Source organism: Zasmidium cellare (assembly GCF_010093935.1).
Source record: "Zasmidium cellare ATCC 36951 unplaced genomic scaffold M409scaffold_16, whole genome shotgun sequence".
Taxonomy (NCBI): Eukaryota; Fungi; Ascomycota; class Dothideomycetes; order Mycosphaerellales; family Mycosphaerellaceae; genus Zasmidium; species Zasmidium cellare.
Genome location: NW_022986960.1, coordinates 684,917 through 706,229, shown reverse-complemented (window position 1 = coordinate 706,229; position 21,313 = coordinate 684,917). Strand labels below are relative to the sequence as shown.

General features: G+C 54.7%; 8 protein-coding genes across 8 annotated transcripts; 4 read left to right on the top strand and 4 right to left on the bottom strand.

The window, feature by feature from the left end:
- Nucleotides 1-331: 331 nt before the first annotated feature.
- M409DRAFT_22734 (uncharacterized protein) lies at nt 332-2,279 on the bottom strand (the record flags this gene model as incomplete). Its single annotated transcript, XM_033806472.1, has 2 exons — nt 332-2,049; nt 2,120-2,279. The coding sequence occupies 2 exons, from the start codon at nt 2,277-2,279 to the stop codon at nt 332-334; spliced, it is 1,878 nt and encodes a 625-aa protein (XP_033668196.1).
- Nucleotides 2,280-3,242: 963 nt separating this feature from the next.
- Nucleotides 3,243-5,513, top strand: M409DRAFT_66305 (uncharacterized protein; the record flags this gene model as incomplete). Its single annotated transcript, XM_033816879.1, has 1 exon — nt 3,243-5,513. The coding sequence occupies one exon, from the start codon at nt 3,243-3,245 to the stop codon at nt 5,511-5,513; it is 2,271 nt and encodes a 756-aa protein (XP_033668195.1).
- Nucleotides 5,514-6,593: 1,080 nt separating this feature from the next.
- On the top strand, nt 6,594-8,207 carry M409DRAFT_54473 (uncharacterized protein; the record flags this gene model as incomplete). Its single annotated transcript, XM_033812718.1, has 3 exons — nt 6,594-6,899; nt 6,978-7,064; nt 7,164-8,207. The coding sequence occupies 3 exons, from the start codon at nt 6,594-6,596 to the stop codon at nt 8,205-8,207; spliced, it is 1,437 nt and encodes a 478-aa protein (XP_033668194.1).
- A 1,065-nt stretch (nt 8,208-9,272) lies between these two features.
- On the bottom strand, nt 9,273-10,917 carry M409DRAFT_54472 (uncharacterized protein; the record flags this gene model as incomplete). The annotated part of the gene is made up of 2 exons (XM_033812717.1): nt 9,273-10,604; nt 10,657-10,917. The coding sequence occupies 2 exons, from the start codon at nt 10,915-10,917 to the stop codon at nt 9,273-9,275; spliced, it is 1,593 nt and encodes a 530-aa protein (XP_033668193.1).
- A 189-nt stretch (nt 10,918-11,106) lies between these two features.
- On the bottom strand, nt 11,107-13,253 carry M409DRAFT_66300 (uncharacterized protein; the record flags this gene model as incomplete). Its single annotated transcript, XM_033816877.1, has 4 exons — nt 11,107-11,347; nt 11,479-12,674; nt 12,729-12,867; nt 12,919-13,253. 4 exons carry the CDS (start codon nt 13,251-13,253, stop codon nt 11,107-11,109), a joined length of 1,911 nt encoding a protein of 636 aa, XP_033668192.1.
- A 1,528-nt stretch (nt 13,254-14,781) lies between these two features.
- M409DRAFT_22729 (uncharacterized protein) lies at nt 14,782-15,549 on the top strand (the record flags this gene model as incomplete). Its single annotated transcript, XM_033806471.1, has 1 exon — nt 14,782-15,549. The coding sequence occupies one exon, from the start codon at nt 14,782-14,784 to the stop codon at nt 15,547-15,549; it is 768 nt and encodes a 255-aa protein (XP_033668191.1).
- A 1,188-nt stretch (nt 15,550-16,737) lies between these two features.
- On the top strand, nt 16,738-19,302 carry M409DRAFT_22728 (uncharacterized protein; the record flags this gene model as incomplete). Its single annotated transcript, XM_033806470.1, has 2 exons — nt 16,738-17,640; nt 17,698-19,302. 2 exons carry the CDS (start codon nt 16,738-16,740, stop codon nt 19,300-19,302), a joined length of 2,508 nt encoding a protein of 835 aa, XP_033668190.1.
- Nucleotides 19,303-19,763: 461 nt separating this feature from the next.
- Nucleotides 19,764-21,125, bottom strand: M409DRAFT_22727 (uncharacterized protein; the record flags this gene model as incomplete). Its single annotated transcript, XM_033806469.1, has 1 exon — nt 19,764-21,125. The coding sequence occupies one exon, from the start codon at nt 21,123-21,125 to the stop codon at nt 19,764-19,766; it is 1,362 nt and encodes a 453-aa protein (XP_033668189.1).
- Between the last annotated feature and the right edge of the window lie 188 nt (nt 21,126-21,313).

The window sequence follows — 21,313 nt, the reverse complement described above, 5'->3', positions numbered from 1 at the left end:
TTTTTGAGGTATGGTTAAGATGTGGTTGATGGATAGACGTTGGTGACTGAATAGATTCTACGATTTTTATATTAGCAGACACCCAAGCATTACATCGAGGTATAATGCAGGATCGAAGGGCGGTACAGCAATCAACAAAGCAGTTTCATTCCGCGTGCCCAGTTTACTAGGTCAAGAGAGTAAAAAAGCAAAGAACAACAGAGCCTCCAACATGACCAAATCCCTTTGCGTTTTCCCACGCAGCCAACGACACCTTCACGCCGGCATCATATCACTCAAAGCTCGGGCACCATTCACGAATCCTCCTCCATAGCAAACTGCCTGACACCGCTCAGCAACCCCACATCCAATGCTTCTCGCCATCATGCGAGAACGCAGGACCGTCATCGTAGTATCCGAGGAACTCGTCGTCGAGTTCTGGTGCCGGGCTCTGCGAAGTCATTGAAGGGTAAAAGTCGTCCCAGTCACATCCCGTCGTCCATGTTTGGAAAGAGCCGTACTCATCGCTGCCATTGTCATCCATCGGCACAATCAGCTCGATTGCATCTTCGGCCTCCTCTTCGGTGGCAGACCACATCATCCATCCATCAGATTCCGTCAAGGGTGTGGCCCATTCGTCATTGACAAGTTCAGGCTCCTCTTCGCAGTCGCGGCACCAGCAGTTCTCTACATGACCCATGGAGAGGAAGGTCTCAAGATCGCAAGTGCTCTCGGCCGTGCTATGTGGTGTTGAAGGCTCGACGTCGAAAAGTCGTTGCTCGCTGGTATAGTGGGCAATGGAACCGGTAATGTCGTCGCTGTCGGTGTTGGTGTCTGCTTCAATTCTCTCTTCAGTCGACAAGAATGGGTACAAGATTTCTGGGATTGGCAAGGCTGGCGTAAGTGGCCACGGCATTGCAGCAAGCTCGCAATCGGCGGCTTCGTCATCGATGTGGGAGATAGCTTCGGCCAAGTAGATCGCCGAGTCCGACAAGACCAAGTCTTGTTGATGGTTACCAGCGTGAAGCTCGGCAACCTCATTGGCGAATCCAGTCAAACTGTTCTCATGCGTGTATGGGATCTCCTTGCCGTCCAGTTCCGCTGGCAGGGGTGCCTCAGACGACTCTGCGTAGATTGGCACTCCTCCTGGGAAATTCGAATCATCTTCCAGACTTGATTCGCGGTCACCTGCATGTGTGTATCGCTTCTTCTCGATTTCGTCGGACAGGATATTCCAGAGATTGACAGCAGTTGGCTCTTGGTCCAGGCTGTTTGTCGGATCAGCCATCACGGCTGCCACAATCTTTCTCACGGCGTCAGAGATTGACCGGGGCCTAGACATGTTGGTTTCCTCAGTCAAGACAGTCTCATCGGCAAGTGCGTGGTCTTCTCCCTTAGAGCGATGAAGAGTACAACCTGTCGATGGCAGCTTGACAGTCGGCTTTGATGAAGGCTGAGGAGGAAAGAATCGTGATTGCTTCCTCTGATTGAGATGTGCATCACCCTGCCACAGCTGCAACTCCTGGCATTTGGTCTCTGGAGGAGAAGATTTCCGTTCGGGTAGATGCGATAGGTCGAAGAACTTGGGCCATCCACTTGACCATCTTGGCTTGCTTGTGAGCGACGGAATCCGTGGGCACCAATTTGGCACTCCTGTGAAGAAGGGTTGTGGCGAGAGTGGAGGGCTTTGCTTTGGCGACGCAAGCAGAGGGAAATCGTGGATATCGAAGGTGTTGAAATCCAGAGGAGGAAGTTGAAATGGCGAAGGTGATCGGCGAGTCGGGGAAGAGCTTTGCTGCGGTTGAGGTGGCCAGAAGTAGTTTGTGGGCAAGACAGGCGTTGGTGCTGGAAGGGTGGCTGGTTGAGGCGGACGAATATTTGCCTTGTTCAGCGTATCGTCAATATCCCTGGACAGCTGTTCATCCAGATATTGAGCTGCAAGCTTCCTCCTGTTTCGCCTGGCATCTCGGCGCTTCTTGGCCTCCTTTGTGCCCCGGCTGTTGCGTGGACGTCGGCGGGCGCTCGATACGTGAAATTCCCTCTCTCGAGTGACAGCTGGCGGTGGAGTGGCTAAGGTGTTGAAGCGATTGCATGAACATCTGTTAGCAGGTTCTTGATTGAGAGAGCAGCAAATGCATACTGAATGGTGAGCTCGTGTGATGAACGCTCAGATCGAGACCAGAATTGAAGCTATTGTCTGGAACATCGCTGTCCCAGTGAAAGCTGCAGTCACGACGAGCCTGATGGCGGCGTCGCAGGTCGACAGGTGGAGTCGCAGAGGAAGAGAAGTTCCGCATCATGTCGACAGGTGAGAAGGGCTTTGGATTGGTTCTGCTCTGTTGGGTAGTAGGGATAACGGAGACAATCGATGCAACGAGGAGATGGGCAGGAAATTATAGACCCAGGAAATGCGTGGTAAACAATGTTTTGATGAAGAGGAGACAGAAGAGACAGGAAGAGCACTCTTTACCGTGAAGGAACCGCTCGGCAAGCCGATCAAGATCGGGGCAGGAGCATCTTGGTAGGCGCGATGGTCGATGTACGGGCCGATCGATGTATTCGTATGCCAAACTGGAAGTCTGATGCCGTGTTGAAGGCGCCTCGTCTCCGTTCAAAAGTCATGTTTGATGAGAAGGAGGTCGTCATCGGGTGGGCGTGTCCGTTCGGCTTCACGTTTGATTCTGGCCCTCCGGCATCCCGACCGCCTTCTGTGTCTTATCCTCCACTCTCCTGGATAGATTGTTTTATACTTCCTTCATTCGTGTCGTCGCCCCGGGACATTGAAGGCGCATGAGTAAAGCAGCACAGCGATTGCAGACGCTCCCCGAACTTTCACTGGACGGTCAACCTCACTGCTTGACGCGACGAGGGAGCGTGAATCTTGACGTGGAACGAATCATAGCGAATACCCGTCACTTTGGTTAAGAATTGATGGAGCAGAGGCGAGTGAAGGGGAGGAGGTGAAGTGCGGGTAGAGTTTTGCGGTTTCGGCTGTGCGTTCCCCACCAGCTGCAAGAAGTCTGTCTCTCCGCTTCGCTCATCGATTCGATGACTACTTAAGCTGCCTCCCTCTGCAACACCACACCGCCGCCCTTCATTGCCGCACCGCCTGCAACTTCAGCGCCCCTTCAGCGTTGTGTCCCCCAGGAGTCCACCGCAGCCATCGACCCCATCTCGCTCCTGGGGACGGCGCACCTCCCACCGGCGACAGCATCTGCCTGCTCGGTCAGCAGATTTCCATACGTCCGTGCCTGAAGCCGAACATGCCAGCGCCAAATGGCGACGCTCCAGCGGTCCAGCAGGCCGGCAAGATGAGGCGGACGACCCCGAATCGCGTGGTTCCAGTGATCCCGCTCATGCCCAAGGCCTCGAGGCCGCAGTCGAAACAAGACTCCAAGTCAAGAACCAATACTGCGACTCCAAGCTCGGGTGAAGGGTTGGCTGGTGTGAGCAATGGTGTCGATGTGCAGAAGGCGGTGGACAAGGCATCACAGCCTCCTGAAGCAACGCAGTCGAACGTGCTTCAGAACGGGCATGCAACACACGAGGATCAGGCCGGCAGTGCTGCGACGCAGACGCCCGACTCGAGTACGTCCTCTGGCGCAGCTGGTGCTACCCAGGAGCCCACAAACGGCGTGACACCAGATGCATCTGAATCTGCCACTCGACAAGCCGATCTACCAGTCCGAAAGCCGGTAGACCGATTCGATATGCGTCAGATCAGAACCGAGCTGCCTCCCGCATTCGTCCCTGCTGCCGACCAGCACACTCCTCAGTCCGCATCGTCATCTCAGACCCGCCAACAACACCCCATCCTCCCACACGCCCATCGGACCCACCCAAGCGCCAGCAATATCATCTTTGGAGGACACGACTCAGCGGGCTCGTCACCAGCTCCTCCGTTGTCATCCAACTCCGCATACGCACCTCCACATCCTCAACAAGCGCCTTTTTTTGGTCATGCACACCATGGATCAGAGCCTCAGAGCCAACGTGGATACCCTCCCGGCTACCAGCAGCCACCAGCGCCCTGGCAGATGCGCCCAGGGTTTGCGCCCGGCATGCCGCAGCCCTACTACCACCCACACGCCCACATGCCCATGCGATACCCCCCACGCGAGGCTTTCATGCCTGGTGCGGCACCGTTGCCGAACGGTCACGGCTTGCGGTCTCGCTCGGGCTCCCAGGCTTCTTCTGCAGCGCATGAAGTACAGAAGATTGGATCGGATCTTCAATCACCAATTGGAACCGATCAATCTGCAGATGCTGCCAGACACAATTTCCCGGAGTCGAAGGCTGGATTTCCCGGGCACCCTCGTCATCTCCCTCCACAATCGCAGCCTCACATGCCACCTCCAAACTTTGGCCATCCCGAGGTCGCGATCAACCTCGAGAACGCCGAATCCCTTCGAGACCACGTTCTTTCCCAGCTGAGGAACCCTGAGCTTGCTGATTGCCATCTTCAGATCTCGGAGCAAGAAGGCTATGGACGTCATTACCTGGAAGGACACAAGCTGATACTCGCTCGATCCTCTACGCTGTTGTCTATCATCAGAAACAGCGAGGCACCAGCAGCTGCCACCCTTAAGACCCAAGTACACGTCCAGTTGAAGGGTAACTACATTCGCGTGGGACCATTCTTGGACGCCGTCAGATACATCTATGGCGGACCACTCCCACCGTTTGACATGTTTGGGGCTGGCGGAGCACCGGTCGAAGAGCGTATGGAACTGGCACTTCAGCACATCGCAACCGGCGCATGGCTCAACATTGCTCCATTCGCGCACCGCGGTGTTGAGGTCTCTTCGAGTCTGTTGAACTGGGAAACCATACCACAAGCGCTTGGTTTCGCGTTGGAAGGTGGTTTGGCGCAGATGTGGCCTATCGACGATGGGAGCGAGGAGCGGATCAGTACGTGCTCGAGCGACGACTCCTTCAATAAGCCAGAAGCGGGTGGATCGCCGACTTATGACCCGTACTCTTCAGGTCTTTTGCACCGTGCAATTGACTTCACCGTTCAACAACTGCCACCGAACTTCTACCTCGACTCGACCGCACCGCAGCTGGAAGCATGCCCGCGTCTCCCACCATTCCAACCTTCGCACGAGAGCAAGCTATCACGTTCAGATCCACGTTTGAGCAAGATCCGTTTCGGCGAGGTCCCCACCGATGACCACCAGCGCCCTTCTTTCGCCACTACGACCGTTTCAAGCATTTTACTTTCTCTCCCCTTCCCTCTACTCAAATGCCTATTGGAGCACCCTATCCTGTCGACTCGCCTCGGCTCCGAGACGGTTGCGAGCATCATGCGCCAAGTTGTCAACGAGCGTGAAGTTCGTCGACAAAAGGCACTCAAGGCTCGCACCGACAGTCGCGTTGTTGATGGCGCCGAGTCGACTGCAGTGCAGAACCTCTACTGGGAGGAACTCGTTGAACCCTTTCCTCAAAACCGAGCGGGCTTCCGCCTCGCGCGGAGACGCCGTGGCATTGACACCCCGCCCAGCTCTGGTAACGAGTCTGAACGTACAAAGTGATCCTTCTGATCACAATTACCCTTGGGTTCGACGCCAAAACATTCTACATCCATCATTGGATTTTAACAAAAACGCGACATGAGATATGTTATTTGCATAGCAAGCGGGAGGCGTTTAGCGATTGGCACAGGGGGTTTTTGTGAATACGAGGGGTTTTTCAAAATGATACCTGCATGGCATTTTCGGATGGAAAGGATTGAATGAATGAAGATCGGCGCGGCGGTCAAGACGAGTTCGACGTCTTTCACCATTCTTCTGGTTCACCGCTTTAGGTGTTATGGGCAAACGCGTGGGACGGGAAATGATGGATCCTTGGCTATCATTCGTAAGTCGCGGTGCAGATGTGGCCTTTTGACGACGTTGATGCTGTATTGAAAGCATTAGCAGTAGATAGCCAGCCTCTCACGGCATTGAAAGCAAAATGTGTTTACTGAACTTACACCGCCTCGCAAGAATCTCGGGTTTGGCTCGGCTGAGTGAGGTACAAGGAAACCATGGCCGTGAGGACGCTGCATGCAAGACGCATGTCTCATGTCTATGTACTCACCACGCACGCGATCAGGGCGCACTAGGGCTACCAACTGCCGTGCAGCCCCCTCCCGCGTACAACCTACAGCTCAACTTTGACTGTTTCTAGACAATGGACCCTATTTCCAATCCACCATCGCACGAAGGTTCGCAACGACCGACCTGTCTCATCGGCAATTGGTGCGAAAGCGACAGAAACTCCTCGTCCGGACTTCGACAGAGATGGCTTGCTAATACTGTTTGAGAGGGACGGCTCTTCCTCATAGACGGAACGATGCCGTGGCCGGCAAACCGGCACGCAGCCGTCACGAAAGGCCACCCGCCTAAGTCGTCTGCGTCGCACGATCGGACCTCGCACAGTAGCGTATAACCCGAGGATGTCTCTCCTCTTTACTTTCGACCTCGACCTTTCGACTATGGATACATAAAACTTCCATTCTACGCTCTGGATTGGGATATGGCCGGATGAGGCAGTTTGGATAGCCGTTGTCAGAACTCAATTGTCAAGGGCCCGAAGCGGAACCTTATTTCTGGGCTGTCAAGTGAATGATCATGTCGCGATCTTCTGGGGAGTTGGAGAAGGATGTGGGGAGCGAGAAGGTGTTCGAGTATGGAGGGGAAGAATCTTTGACGCAGTATCAACGGGAAGTACGAGAGGCGGCGGAACCGACTTTTGTTGCGCAGGACGATTCTCCTATTGACGAGGACGAACATCACAAGCAAGATGATAGTATTGGAGCGGATCTGGAACAAGTCGCCTCGTCGAAGCCCTCCGTCAACAACATCAAGTCCGTCCCCAATGGCGGCCTCACAGCCTGGCTTCAAGTGCTGATGTCCTTCTTTCTCTTCATGAACACTGTACGTATCCTCAAGGGCAGAAGGTATTCCATTTCGTGTCCATGATATTCGTTGACCATTCACCTTTCGCCTTTGTAGTGGGGAATCGTGAACACGTTTGGAACGTATCAGACCTATTACGAAACTGGTATTCTCGCCTCATCGTCCCCCTCAGATATCTCCTGGGTAAGTGTGGAGGAGCCCCCCCCCCCCCCCCCGGGCGGTGGGCGCGGGGGGCAAACGCGACATACATGGAGCACGGCTAACATCTTTCTCCGTGCATAGATCGGCTCCCTCCAAGCGACCCTCCTCCTCCTCGTCGGCTCCCTGACAGGCCCCATCTACGACGCAGGTTACGTCCGCGCCCTCGTCGCCACGGGGACCTTCCTCTGCGTCTTCGGCCAAATGATGCTCTCCCTCTCCACAACCTACTACCAAGTCCTCCTCTCGCAAGCCGTCTGCATCGGCCTAGGAACAGGCACCATGTTCATCCCGGGCGTCGCCGTCCTCTCGACCTACTTCTCCACCCGCATCGCCACGGCCGTCGGCATCGCAGCAGCCGGCTCCTCCATTGGCGGGATTATTTACCCGATTGTTTTCCACAATCTCCAGCAGTCCCTCGGCTTCCCCTGGGCGACCCGTATCATCGGTTTCATCATGCTTTGCACCCTCCTCATCGCCAATGCGGTCCTCCGAATCCGCGTCCTCCCGGCCGGACGCCGCAAGATCTTCGACTTGACCGCCTGGAAGGAGATTCCTTACGTCTTCTTCGTCGTAGGGACGTTCGTTGGTTTCTTAGGACTTTACACGCCTTTCTTCTACATCCAGTCGTACGCCCTCGCCAAGCACCTCACGGACGAGAATCTGGCCTTCTACCTCCTCGCCATCCTCAACGCAGCTTCCACCTTCGGCCGCGTGATCCCGAACCTCATAGCCGACAGAATAGGCCCCTTCAACGTCATCATTCCCTGCACCCTGCTAACAGGCGTCCTCTGCCTCTGCCTCATCCCCACAACCTCCATCGGGCCCGTAATCGCCATCGCCGCTCTATACGGCTTCTTCAGCGGCACATTCGTCAGTCTCCCCGCGACAATCTACGTGCACATCACCAAAGACCGGGGCCTGATCGGCACGAGGATGGGGATGGGGTTCGCGGTCACGTCGATTGGGATTCTGGTGGGGACGCCGATTGACGGGGCGATTCTGGATGCGAGTGGCGGCTTTACGGATGTGTGGGTTTTTGGAGGGGTGATGACGGTTGTGGCGAGTGGGTTGATTGCGGTGGCGAGGGTGAGTAAGGGGGGTTGGGGCTGGAGGACGTTTGTGTGATGGGGTTGATAGTGTCATATGGCAGGATTGTGGTTTTTTGTCCCGAAAAGTCTACGATTGGTTTCTTACCCTCGTCTGTCGAAAACGAGTTTCTCTAACATCTGTTTGATACTGCCAAGTTGATCCATATTCGTGTTGCGGTGGCAGGCATCCATGGAGGGAATATTGGGATGACTTGGCTAAAACAAGTCCCGGACTGCATCATTCGCATAGACATGAATGCACTCCCTAATTGGTACCATCCCCAATGCTCGTAAGCTCTCCAAGCAATCCGAAGTACTACTCACTGCTTGCTCGCTCTAGCAATCGGAGAGATGATTGACGACGCCATGAGTCGGGTAGTCCGACATCTCGAGGACCTTTACCTCGTCGACGGCCATTCGAGAGGCAAGAAAGTGGTCGAAAGATATTTCTCTCAAATCACCAGACCCACGCAATACCTGGGAGTGATTTGTTCCGCACCAGGCTAATGCCGTACAAGCGGACTATTCGATTCGAGCCGAGGAGTCCCATTTTCAAGCCGCTAGCATTGAGAACTTGCCCTCCACCTTGCATGCCCACTACGGATGCCTCTTGGGCGCTGCCGTTTGTAGCTCGGGCTCGAGAAGTTGCCGAACAGTCTGGAGACCCGCTAGAAGCCTACCGCTATCTGGCAGAGGCAGTCGATGATGCTGTAACGCAGATCAGGATGGGGATGCCGCCACCATCGGACTGTAACTGCGACAATCCAGTACTGTCTAATACACAGCACCCGTGCGGTAGCTGAGGGGCTAGGATTATACTCAGTGTAGCAACCGCCGGAAAGATTACTGGGACCTCCTTGTTTGCCCAAACTGTCTACAAAAGACTGGTACAAAGCCCTGCGACCTATTGTTGTGGCTTATGAGAAACTTCGAGAGCAGGTTACGCTATGAGGTGCGTGTCAAGATGAAGTCTTCTAAAGAAGGCTGCTAAAGAAAGGGGGAGCATACCTTACGCCGTGTACACGCATAGTTCGAAGAGCGAGAGGCTGTCTTCCGCAAAGGGAAGCATCTAGATGGATGGATCATCCTCTGTTCTCAATCATTATTCCCCGTCGCCCACCCCCCAGAAATACGCCGCCCACGACCCCAAAATCAACAACACCATCGCCCCATAAAATCCCAAATTCACCTTCCGATTCACCTCCCTCCGCTCCCCGCTCTCGCACGCCTCCCTCTGCTTGATGAGAACATCCCCATTCCGCATCCTCTGCTTCTTCGTCCACTGCAATCTCTTCAGCTCCGTCGAGAACGAACTCCAAACCAGCAAAACCCCTGACACGAGGACCGAGCCGGAAGCTAAGATGACGTACACGACAACGACGTGGTCGTAGGAATTGTCGTCCCGGTCTTGGATCACGCCCGTGACGATTCGGATGATGATGTTCATGGAGTTGTTGACGGCGATTTTCACCGCGTACCCGGCCCCGAACGTATCCTGATACCAAATCGCCGTGCGGATTCCATCGATGATGGACGTCGGGCCGAGACTGTACGCGAAGGCGTAGACCCCAAAGGCTGCAGCCGTGCCTGCGATATCAGGGCCGAAAGCCGCGAGACACATTGCTGTGAAGACGCCGGTGCCGCAGATGAAGATGACCGTGAGACGGTTGCCGAAGAGGTCGATAAAGATGCCTAGGCAGGGCACGAGGAAGAAGCCGATGTAGTTGGACGTCGCGGTGTACCAGCCCGCTTTGACGCTGGAGATATCGAAGCGCTGCTCGGCGAGCTCGGTGGCGTTTTGGGAAAAAACAGAGGCAGTGGAAGTTTGGAAGGCGGTGAAGAGGATGAAACCCCAGAAGGGCCAGGGGAGCTGGAGGATCTTGGTGAATTCGAATTTGCGCGTCTTCTCGCGGAGTTGTTCGCCGGTGGCGGGGTCGGACATGGTGCTGTATTTGCGGTCGCAGAAGCGGCGGAAGTAGTAGAAGAGGAAGGTGGCGAGGTTGGTGAAGAGGTTCATGAAGACGGCGGTCCAGTAGACCCAGCTGAAATCGCCTGTGCCTTTGGAGATGGGGTTGGCGGTGGCCTGGCCGAGGAAGGAGCCGATCTTTCCAATCGCCAGTTCAAATCCAAGGGTGGAAGCGAAGCCATTCGAGGGTGCGAACCAGGAACTGAAGATTCTGTACTGTGCGACTTGCGTGGCAATGTCACCGAGAGATTGGACGATCATGCCTCCGACCATGAGCTTGTAGCCGCGGATTGTGGTCGCGGCGGCGATGATGATGGAGCCCAGGCTGTAGATTATGTTGCCCCAGACCATGGCCCCGGCGCCGCCAATGCGATCGGTGAGGATGCCAGTTGCGAGGATGAGGGCGGTCTTCATGAAGTCTTGAGAGGCTTCGAGGAGGGAGTATTGGGCGTTGTTGATGGAGAGTTCCTGACCAGGCGTCAATATCTTAGACAGACACATCTCTCGCTTGACTGCCTACCTTCTTCAGAGTGCTCTTCATCGCACTTGTTACGCCGGCGCTCCAATGCGACCCAAAGCCGATCAGAGAGACCAACAGAACTGCCACCAACTTCATCGTAACAGGAACATTGACAGACCGACCGCCTTCGCTGCGTTGAGATCGAGCGTCATCATCGACCGGAGCTGTGTTAGCGACGAACACCTCTTTCGAGGGCACTTCAGCAAGCGCATCGTGCAAAGACATCTGTGTGGCATTGATGCCGCCGTCGTTGAATGCCATTGCTTTTGTTGTTGGCCGGAAAGCCGGTCCACTTTTCCCAACATCTTATCAGATGTGATCTGAGTGAATTCTTATAAGAATCCCAGCAGAGACGGGACCGAGTTCGGCTCTTCCTATCGAAAATCTCTTGCAAGGCCCTGCTGCGCGGGCTAGTCGAAGCGAGGTGAGCGAAGTCGCAAGCGTGTGGGATTAGGTCTGATTTTGGTCGTACGACCGAAGTACTCCCAGAGATAAGATCGGGTCGGGTAGGTGGGCGTCGACGTCGAGATTGTACTGGCGCTTGTCGACGGGAGTCTGAAAATGGCTTGATATTGAAGGCAAACTTTCAATCATCAATGTGCCTCGAGAGGCAATCGATCGTATGATACCGAAGCCTGGCGTTTGAAGCGCGGTAGACTCCAACGCGGGAATCGATCCCACGGTCGAGCGACTTCATGTTCCTCCAGCATCGTGACAAAGCCATGTTTCTCTCCAAATCTTCTTCGCCATCTTTGTATAATGCGAGGCTTCACTGCGATCCAGAAGAGGACCACAACCACGAGCATTGCCAGGCAGCCGAACCCAAGCAATGCTCCAAGATCTTGTAGTTGCTCTTCGAGATTGAGATCGTCGTCGGGCTCGAATGGAGGCTCTGTGAACACGGTCGCCTTGTCGCCAACGTCGATGAAGTCGGACGCTGAGAGATCTTGGCTATCTTTGTTCAGGGCCACAATACGTATGTACTGTCGTAAGGGAAGATCTTCAGGAATGGTAAACACTGTCTCAAACCCACTCTTCGCAAACGTTGTGACAGGTCCAAGACGCCCTTCAGGTATCACAGCATCTTCCAGCATCCAGCTACGGACCTCTGTAGACCCAAGCCAGGAAACATAGATCGTGCCATTGTCCAGAACCATGCTTGGCTTCGTAGTAGGCAGACCCGTCCAATTGAACTTGAGATTGCGATAGCTTTGAACATCTCCAGAGCTGAATCTCGAAGATGGTTGAAGATACGCATCGCAGAGCAATGTGCCGTTCGACGAAAACTCGGCCATGGCACCCGTGTAGCCATATCCAAGAACGACATTCCCGTGGGGCAAGGTCTGGTATGAGCCCTGCGAGAAGGCGAAAATGTTCTTTGGATGAACAAAGGTTGTGTCCAATTTGGCCGTCATGTTTTCCAGATCGATTTCTATCCTTTTGCCTTTCGATACATGCTCTTGCTCGTCTTGCCAGTCCGCCCTGTTGTCGAACATAGTGATGTATCGATGTCCTTGGTCCCAATGGGTGTCGTGCTGTCCAACGAAGTGGGTAGCTTGTCCGTTTGACAGATCATTGAATGAGTTCCTTTTCCCGCCCAACCTCCATAAGACTTCACCAGTCTCGCGTGAGATGTAAGCGACGCATCGAAGATGGCGCGCGGAGATCAAGTAATTGCCAGCTTCATCCTTCTCCACGGTATTGATGTGAAACCAGTCCCAAGGTTCGGACTCTGTAGCGGGTAGAGTGGAAATGTAAGACTCGCTAAACGCGAAGTGGTGGGAGGCTCGCCATTCGAATACCAGCTCATTTGTCTCGAGGTTGATTTCCTGGAACATGGAATCCCACATCCATTTGCCCGGGTGTGGTCGACCTAAGACCTCTGCCAAATCGGTCCCAACCTTGTCGTAGATGGTCACCAGTGCGTGGTCGTTTGGGAGGATCGTGAACGAGTGTAGATCAGCACCATATCCACCGACAGCATTGACTTTGCCGATGAGGTTGTAGTGCTTGTCATACTATTGATAGTCAGCGCTCGAACGAGTGAAATGGAAAAGCATTCGAGAACTCGCCATAAAGTAGTGACCGCTGCCATGGCCGTGGCCGTTGTCGCCGCCCCAGAACGTCAGAACCGAGTCGCCTTTGTACTGCTGCACTTCGAAGTTGTAAACCTCCCCAGAGTGATCGGTCGGCGTCCATATCAGGCTCCCGCTATTTGCAAATTCAGCTGAAGGTCAGTCTGGTAGCAGAACAACTCCTTACGTCGCATCGTAGATAGCGGCCAACGGCTCCTTGACGACCTCTCCCCTAGGTGTTACGAACAGGTACGACCCATCGTTGCAATTGGTGAACGGCATATCCATGTTGAGTCGCGGGACTGTGAGACTCGCAGATCTGAACGTCTGCGTGACATATCGACCGTATGCTCCACGGTCGTAGTCGGCATCCTGGATCAATCCTTCTCCAGCTGGTTGTTCTTTCCAAGGTCCACCTGAAGGACGTCGACTAGGTGGTGGAGAGGCCACAGCTTCAATCGATAAGAAGAACGAACAGAGGAAGGCGAGATAAAGCCATACGAAAGACAGTTTGCCCTCCATGGCACAGAAAAGGGTACGAGAGGTCAAAAATCGCAACTACACATTCCCTTGGCGGCAGCACGGTATAAGGGAATGTAGCATTGTACTCACCTATCTTGCCGTTTCACACAGCTACGCGTCCTTTCGGCGTCTAGTCCTCTGCGGGCTGAACATAGCATATGCATGGGTGTTGATAGCGCTGTCGTCCACTTCTGAGGGCCTTTATCCGAGATGGGAGCATTACGCGGCCAAGCCTCTGAGCGGGAGCACGGGCTCCTGCAACGGTGGGGACCATCCTGATTGTGGGTGAGTGTTTGTTGCGCATGCCGTGCATAGAACGTGGATGGTGTGTGTTGCGTCTGAGCAGATAGTGGCGGACGCAAACACAACGCCAAATTCGAGGTGTTGTCCATCGTTGTGGTTGATCAGGCTGGTGATCCTGGAAGTTACTGTGGCGTCGAGAATTGGCCGAATCCCGAGATTGATATGCCTGGTGAGGTCTAACCAGATATGGCCTTTGATAACACATTAAGCCGTGCTGGAGTAGCTGAAATGAGAATCTTATCCTCGTGTGTGGTCTCATCAGACGGGCGCAAAGCATCGCCGTCAGAACCATCCCAAAGACATGTCTTCGCGCTGAGGTGGTCAGCTCGCCTGACCCTCAAGCTCCTGGATCTTGAAAGTCGGCTGGGGAGTCAAGGAAAAGGAGTGAACGCCAATATCTTCACGAAGACTCGGTCGTGGAGGTTGAGGACGTTGGATGCCTGACAAGCGCGTCGCGATGCCCAGCTCGTCATTTCAGCACTTCTCTGTCCTCGCGTGGCAAGCGATCGAGCATCCACGATAGCTGGTGTTGTTGTTGTTATGTCCACGAAGAAACAGAAGGCAGAAGTCCAGCCAAACCCACAACCTTCGCCCGCCTCGCGTCAAAACTGCCGCTTTCCCGGAGTTCCTCGACAAAACGCCCTCAAAAACCCGTCTTCTCCCCCCGAACACAACAACAAAAACCAGCAATGCCATCAAAATCCCCACCCCAACCCTCCAATCTTTCAAACGACCCCAAAATCGCTCCTACCCGTCGAGAAACACACACAACCCAAGAAAGCTCACAAGAACACAAGACTTTTTGCTCGGAAGCGCACCCACTAGTTTTGCGATAGGGCTGGCCAATGGACGCGGGACTTGGCTTCGAAGGATTGTGGTTTTGAAGGAGTGAGGAGGGAATTGCCCGAAGAACCGACGCCTCGTTCGCTCAGCTTTTTGGCTTCTTCAGCTGAGGTTGAGTTAATTGAGTCACTGGTGAGTTCGGTGTACAGTAGTGGGCTAGTGTTGGCGGTAGGAGTATGTACATGTACATGTGTGGAGGGGTAGCAGAGATAGGTAGTAGGTTCATGTTCACCGCATCCTCTTTGCTCGGTAAGGGTTGTGTAAGGACAGAAAAGGATATCTCATAAGCCGTGGCCATATTCACACTCCACATTTACAGTAGCTCGAGACTGTTAAAGTTGTTCAGAAAAACACTCACCTCGCACACTCCAATCTTGCTACGATGTCCACCTCACAAGACGGTAAAGTAACCCTCTACGACCTACCCACCAAGAAACCCGAATACGGCTGCTGGTCCCCCAACGTCTGGAAGACCCGCATGGTCCTCAACTACAAGAAGATACCCTACACCACGACGTTCATCACGCACGACGAAATTTCACCCACACTGTCTGCCCTCGGCATCCCAGCCAATCCTCCAAAACCCGCGGGCGCGCCAGGCCCTCCGGTCTCGCCGTACACGGTCCCGGCAATTCAATTACCAGATGGCACGGCGGTGATGGATTCAGCGGCGATTGTGGTAAAATTGGAAGAGCTGTACCCGGAGCCAGGCTTGCGGCTGGAGAATAACTTGCATAATGAGATTAACAAAGTTCTCGGGCAGCTGATGATGCCTATCATGGCGGTTTGTTATCCTTTGATTCAGAGGAATATGCTCGTGCCGGAGACGGTGCCGGGGTGGACGGTGAAGAAGGAGGCTGGATTTGGTATGTCGATTGAGGAGCTCGAGAGGACCAAGGGTGGGGAGACGGCGTGGTCGGCTGCGAAGCCTGGGTTTGAGAGCTTGAATCGGTTTCTGGAGGAGCATAAGGAGGATGAAGGGCCTTTTGTCTGTGGGAGTCGGGTTAGTTATGTTGATTTTGTGGTTGCGAGTATGGCCGAGAGTTTCAAGAGGATAGATGTGGGATTGTATGAGAGGTTTTGTGAGAATGCACCGGGGTTGAGGGTGGTGCATGAGGCTTGTGCGGAGTGGTTGAATGAAGATACGTGAATGAGCCGTAATGGAGCAGGATCGTGACTTGTTGTTCGTTTCGTGTAGTCCATTTGCTGGGGTTCCTCTCCGAACATTGTGACCTGGACAGTAGCTTTGGCGCCAGATGAAGTGAAGTCAAGACGGACGAGCGAGCTACCAGATGACTGATCGATCGACCGAAAGCAAGTACCCAAGTAGCCCTTTCCAGAGTCTGGGGAGGCTCTTTGGAGGATCTACGGCGCATGATGCTCGCATGACCAGTTTCCGCATTTTGACGCAGAGCTTGTCCAAGTCTTGGAAAGCTTCTGCCGGATATGACGAGCATTCGGCGAGAGAACTTGGCTTGCATTTCATGTGGTGTTGGTAGAAGGGAACGCCGATGTCTTGCAACAGCGGAAACCCCTGCGTCTTGCCTTCTTGTGATGCTGTAAGATAGACCATGCTGCATCGGAGGTGAACAGTTGTTTTCCCTTCTTCGTGTCGTACCACTACCACCTGACTTCCACTCTCAGCGCAAGTCCTGCTCCTCGGGCTGGCGATCATGTCATCCGCGGCCGACTGGTTCTCAGGGCTAGAGTCCGTAGTGTAGCCGAGTGCCATCACCAAGGTAGATCATGGAGAAGCGCTAGATGACTCTCGTCGTGGTATATGGCTGTGCAGACATGGGCTTGCTTGCCTGTAGGTAGAAGAGTCGGCAAAAGCGGCGGCGTAGAGACTGGCTGTGGCTTAGCCCAGTGTGCGTCTCTGATTGCGCCGATGCGATGATGAAGGTGTTTGGCGAGAGTGAACGTGATTGATGATGACGGAATGCAGCAGCAAGGGCGCCACTGCCCGGTTCCATTCTTCTGGAAGCTTGGCATTCGCGTCAAGCCAGCATGCCTCGTTTGGTAGAAGACATGCGCCTAGCCAAAAGACAAACATCTCCCACTCTCCTCCTCTTCAGTGTTTGCTGCCATCCTCGCCGGTCCACGCTGAGCAGGACGCTTCGAGAAGACTCAGGGGAGGACTGATATGTGTGAGTTTCGCCCTGCCGTTTCCCGCATCGCTGTTATCAGCACCACGAATCCGCCGCGCAAGGATTCCCCGTGGCGCCACGCCCGCCCAGCATTCACGTGTCATCCTCTCCCTCCCTTAAAGCTTCTCTCATCCCACACCCTCTTCTCTCCACCAACAACCTCCTCACCACCGAGAGGCCACCGCACGCGAATGGGAAACCCCGCTGACCCCGACATAGACCGTTATCGTAGTCAGGCAATCCGAACTGCCAGCCAACGCAGCTTGCCTACTGTCGAGTCCACCGGAGGCATCCTCCCAACCCACCACACCAACACCACCCCAGCCAAGCTTCCCAAGCTCTCCGAAGCTGGCGGGCTAAGCAGCACCCATGGACGTGGCGGCTCACCACCGTTGCGCTCCAGTCATGACCGAGCCACAGATGAAGGCACATACGGAGGAGGAGATGGAGCCAGCGACCACCGCCGTGACCCTGAGAAGTCCAACCACAACGACACTGCCGATGCTATATCTCAGTCCGTGCCTCCACCAGCGCCCCCTCCGAATACCGAAGATGCGCGCTCTGGAGATTCCGCCATAAAGTCCACCGAGCAAGATCAGAAGAAACCACCTATCATTACGCGTATGAAGAACGGTTGTAAGCGCTTTGGCAAGCACTTTAAGAATGCCATCTTCCACAGTTGGGTCAACGTTCTCCTTGTTGCTGTCCCTGCCGGTATCGCCGCCGAGGCTGCAGGGTTGAGTCCTGCAGCCATCTTCGCCATTAACGCCGTGGCTATCGTGCCTCTCGCCGGCATGCTCAGTCACGCTACTGAGAGCGTAGCCAGTCGTTTGGGAGATACCCTCGGAGCGCTACTCAACGTGTCGTTCGGAAACGCGGTCGAACTCATCATCTTCATCATCGCATTGGTCAAGAATGAGATTCGTATTGTTCAGGCTTCTCTGCTTGGCTCCATCCTCGCGAACTTGCTGCTCATTCTGGGCATGGCCTTCCTTTTCGGTGGCCTACGCTTCAGGGAACAGGTCTACAACAGCACTGTTACACAAATGAGCGCCTGTTTGCTGAGTCTGAGCGTCATGAGTCTGCTACTACCAGTGAGTTGTAAACTTCCACTTTCAGATGAGCAGTCACCGGGCTAACTTTTAATGCAGACTGCTTTCCACGCTTCGTTCAATGAGCAGAGCGCAAATAGTGCCGATTCTGCCGTCCTCAAAGTCAGCCGTGGCACCAGTGTCGTCCTCCTGATCGTTTACGGACTATACCTACTGTTCCAGCTCAAATCGCATGCCTACATGTACGAGAGTACGCCCCAGGAGATCATCGACGAAGAGTCTCATCCTGGTGTTCTGGCCGACATCATGAACTCGTCTTCGTCCTCTTCGGATGATTCAAGTTCTTCCGACAGTAGCGATTCCGACACATCCAACTCTGGTTCGGTTGCTACAACTACGAGAAAGGTCAAGAAGATGTTCAAGCATCGTATGCGTCGCAAGTCCAGCGCCAGCACTGGAAGCAGCAAGCCAACATCGAAGGTTCCATCTGTACTCAGCTCTCCATCTACTCAGGAACGTCAAGATCCTCTGGAACATCACATTGGAAGCAATACAGTCTCACGCCGCGAGTCTGTCCTAGCGCCAGCTGACAATTTGGACGCGGATGCCGACCATGAAGACAACGGCACCAGCCGTCGCTACGATTGGGCCACCGGACGTCAGATGAGCCACGACGGATCCAAATCTCCTGAACGCAAGAAACATCACAAGAAGCACTCAAAGAAGGAGAAGAAGCGTCGTCAGCGTGAAGCTGCGAAGAATACCGAAAAGGAGCAAGACATTGAAGAAAGAAAGCCCACGACTCACACTGATGGTCCCAAGGTGGAGTTTGCAGACGACGTTCTAGTTGTTGCAGATCACCCTGCTGCCAACCAGACGCCCAAGCTTGCGTTTAACATGCGCCAGCTTTCTTCTCGCGTTCGGCCAGCTCTGCCATCTGTTCTCTCGAACAACGTCTTCGTCCAACCGGCCACTCCCAACCCTGCACCTCGACCTACGCCTGTCCGATCTCAGTCAGCTCACAATCTTAGGCGTACCAGCTCGCTGCCAGATCGTCTCAACCGGCAGACCACGCCTTCAAATGCTAATGGACCACTGCCTCCTTATCAACACCAACGCACGTCCATCCGCAAGAGCAACTCAGAGACGACGGCCATCACCGAAGATGACGAGGACCCCAAGCAAGAAGAGAACATGTCCCGCACCGCAGCCGTCATGCTTCTGCTCATCTCCACCGCTCTGGTCGCCGTCTGCGCGGAATTCATGGTCGACGCCATCCCCGAAATGATCGAAAACTCGCCCTCCGTCAGCGAAGCCTTCATCGGACTCATCATCCTGCCAATCGTCGGCAACGCCGCCGAGCACGTCACAGCCGTGACCGTCGCCGCCAAGAACAAGATGGACCTCGCCATCGGCGTGGCCGTCGGCTCCAGCATCCAGATCGCACTCTTCGTCACGCCCATCGTCGTCCTCCTCGGCTGGATCCTCAAGACGGAGATGAGTCTTTACTTCAACCTGTTTGAAACCGTCAGCCTATTCGCCACGGCTTTCGTCGTGAACTTCCTGGTCCTGGATGGCCGATCGAACTATCTGGAAGGCAGCCTTTTGATCGCTTCGTACGTGATCATCGCCATCATCGCGTTCTTCTACCCGGAGACGCAGAACCAGAGCTCGGTTGGCGGGGCTATCGGGGGTACATCGTAAGGATTGTGAGGATTTGTGAAGGAGAAGTGAGAGATTATTGAACGCTGGGCAAGAATGGACATTCCTTTTCGACAAATGGGGCAAGGAGTTGGTTGGCTTCATACTGGCTGTCACTCATTTTTTCAACGTAGCTAGCTGATTTGAGAGATCCATGAACTGAATGAAACGACGACACTCGTTTTGGGAGTTTGTTGTCGTGATGTGCATTCCCGAATTTGATCTCTCTGGGTTTCTTGCGATATCTCGATGCCCTCGTCTGGCTGAAGCAGGGATGTCCCACTCCCCATCCCTCGAGAGCCATCTAAGCAACCTGAAGCACGATTCAGTGCTTGGTCGCCCTCGAGAATTTGGAAAGATCCACAAAGTCATGCAATTCCCCGTTCGAGCGAAATGACGGGACGGGAACAGAGACTACATGTAGCTACATCGTCCCTTTCACGGGCGACACGAACGTTCGATGGTCACCGCGCAAAAGGATTCCCCCTCCTCTCATCCACATCCCTCTTCTCCTCCGTCACAGTACCCTTCTCCCTCTCCCCCACCTTCTCATCCCCATCAACCCCCACCCCACCAACAACAACCTCCCCCCTCTTCAGCGCCGCATCAGCCTGAAGATTCGACAGGAGCTGGTTCATCCTTTCCGTGGGACTGAGGTTCGCTTTGGGGCTTACGAATTTGAGGGGCGGAGGGGTTTTGGTTGGGGGTGAGGAGGAACGAGGTTTTCTGTTGTTGGAGGTGGCGGCTTTTTGCACGGCGTAGAGGGTCGCTGCTTCGGGTTCTGTTGGGGGGCCGGAGGGGGTGTAGGTTATGTGCAGGGGGGAGTAGGTTGTTTGGGAGGGTGGGGATGGGGGTGGGTTGGGTGTTGAGAGGGAGGATTCAGGGTTGGTTTCTAAGGTTGAGGCTTCGGCTTCGATTTTGGTGGTGCCGATTGTGTCGGTGGAGATGGCTTCTGCTGTTGTAGGTTCGTACGTGATGGTTCGGTTGACTGCCTCAGCCTCGGCCTCCACTTTTGCTGTCCCAACCTCAGGCACCTCTTCGTCACCAACAGCCGCAATATCCTCCCTAACCCCCCCCCCCCTCCCAAAAGGATTCCTCACCGCCCCCTCCTCCACCCTCTCCACCCCGACCACAGCCCCCATCCCACGCCCACTCCTCCTCGTCGCACTCAACCCCATGCCCCTCCTCATATCATCCACAATTCCCCTCAACCCCTCCACCTTCTGCGCATACCTCTTCCTGTACACATCCACCCGATTCCTCATCTCCATCCTCTCCGCCTCAACCTCCCTCGCCACGCCCCGTCCCACCAAGCCCTTCATCTCCGCAGAATACCTCTGCCCCGCCGACGGCCCCCGCTCGTGCGGATACCGGATATTCTCCAGATCCCAGATGTTCGCGAGGATGTTCTCGGTCACGGCGTGCAGGTGTGCGGTGGCGGAGCGGATTTCCTCCGGCGAGGTCGTGCGGAGACGGGAGGTGTAGGGTGGGATTTTGCCGGGCAGGAGCGTGGTTGTGGAGCTGGACTGGCGGAGGTGGAGGAGGAGGGTTTGGGATTGGGTGGCGGTTTGGTGGACTTTTTGGAGTTTGGCTTTGAGGTGGGTGAGGGCGAGGGTGTCTTGTTCTTCGAGGTAGGCGCGGATGCGGTCGGCTTTGGGTTGGGAGGGAGGGGTTGTGGGGGGTTCTGTGTGGGAGAGTGGTGGTGCGTTGGAGTCGGTTGGTGTTTGTTCTGGTGGGGAGCTTTCTGATGCTGTTGCATAGAAGCGGCGTTGGCGAGGTTTCAAAGCTCGTAGGCAGAGCCATTCGTGTCGTTTTATGGGCGGCATGGCGGGTTGACGTGGGATATATGGTAGGATATCAAAAAGTTGAAGATGGCCCGTGAGAGGTGAAGTTGAAGCGCGCTGGTCCCTGCAGCAGCTCTCTCCGGCTGCAAGGCCGAGACGATCCGCAGGAAGAAGACTGGATGGCACAGACGAGGAGAAAGTCTTGGAGATCATGATTGCAATGTCTATTC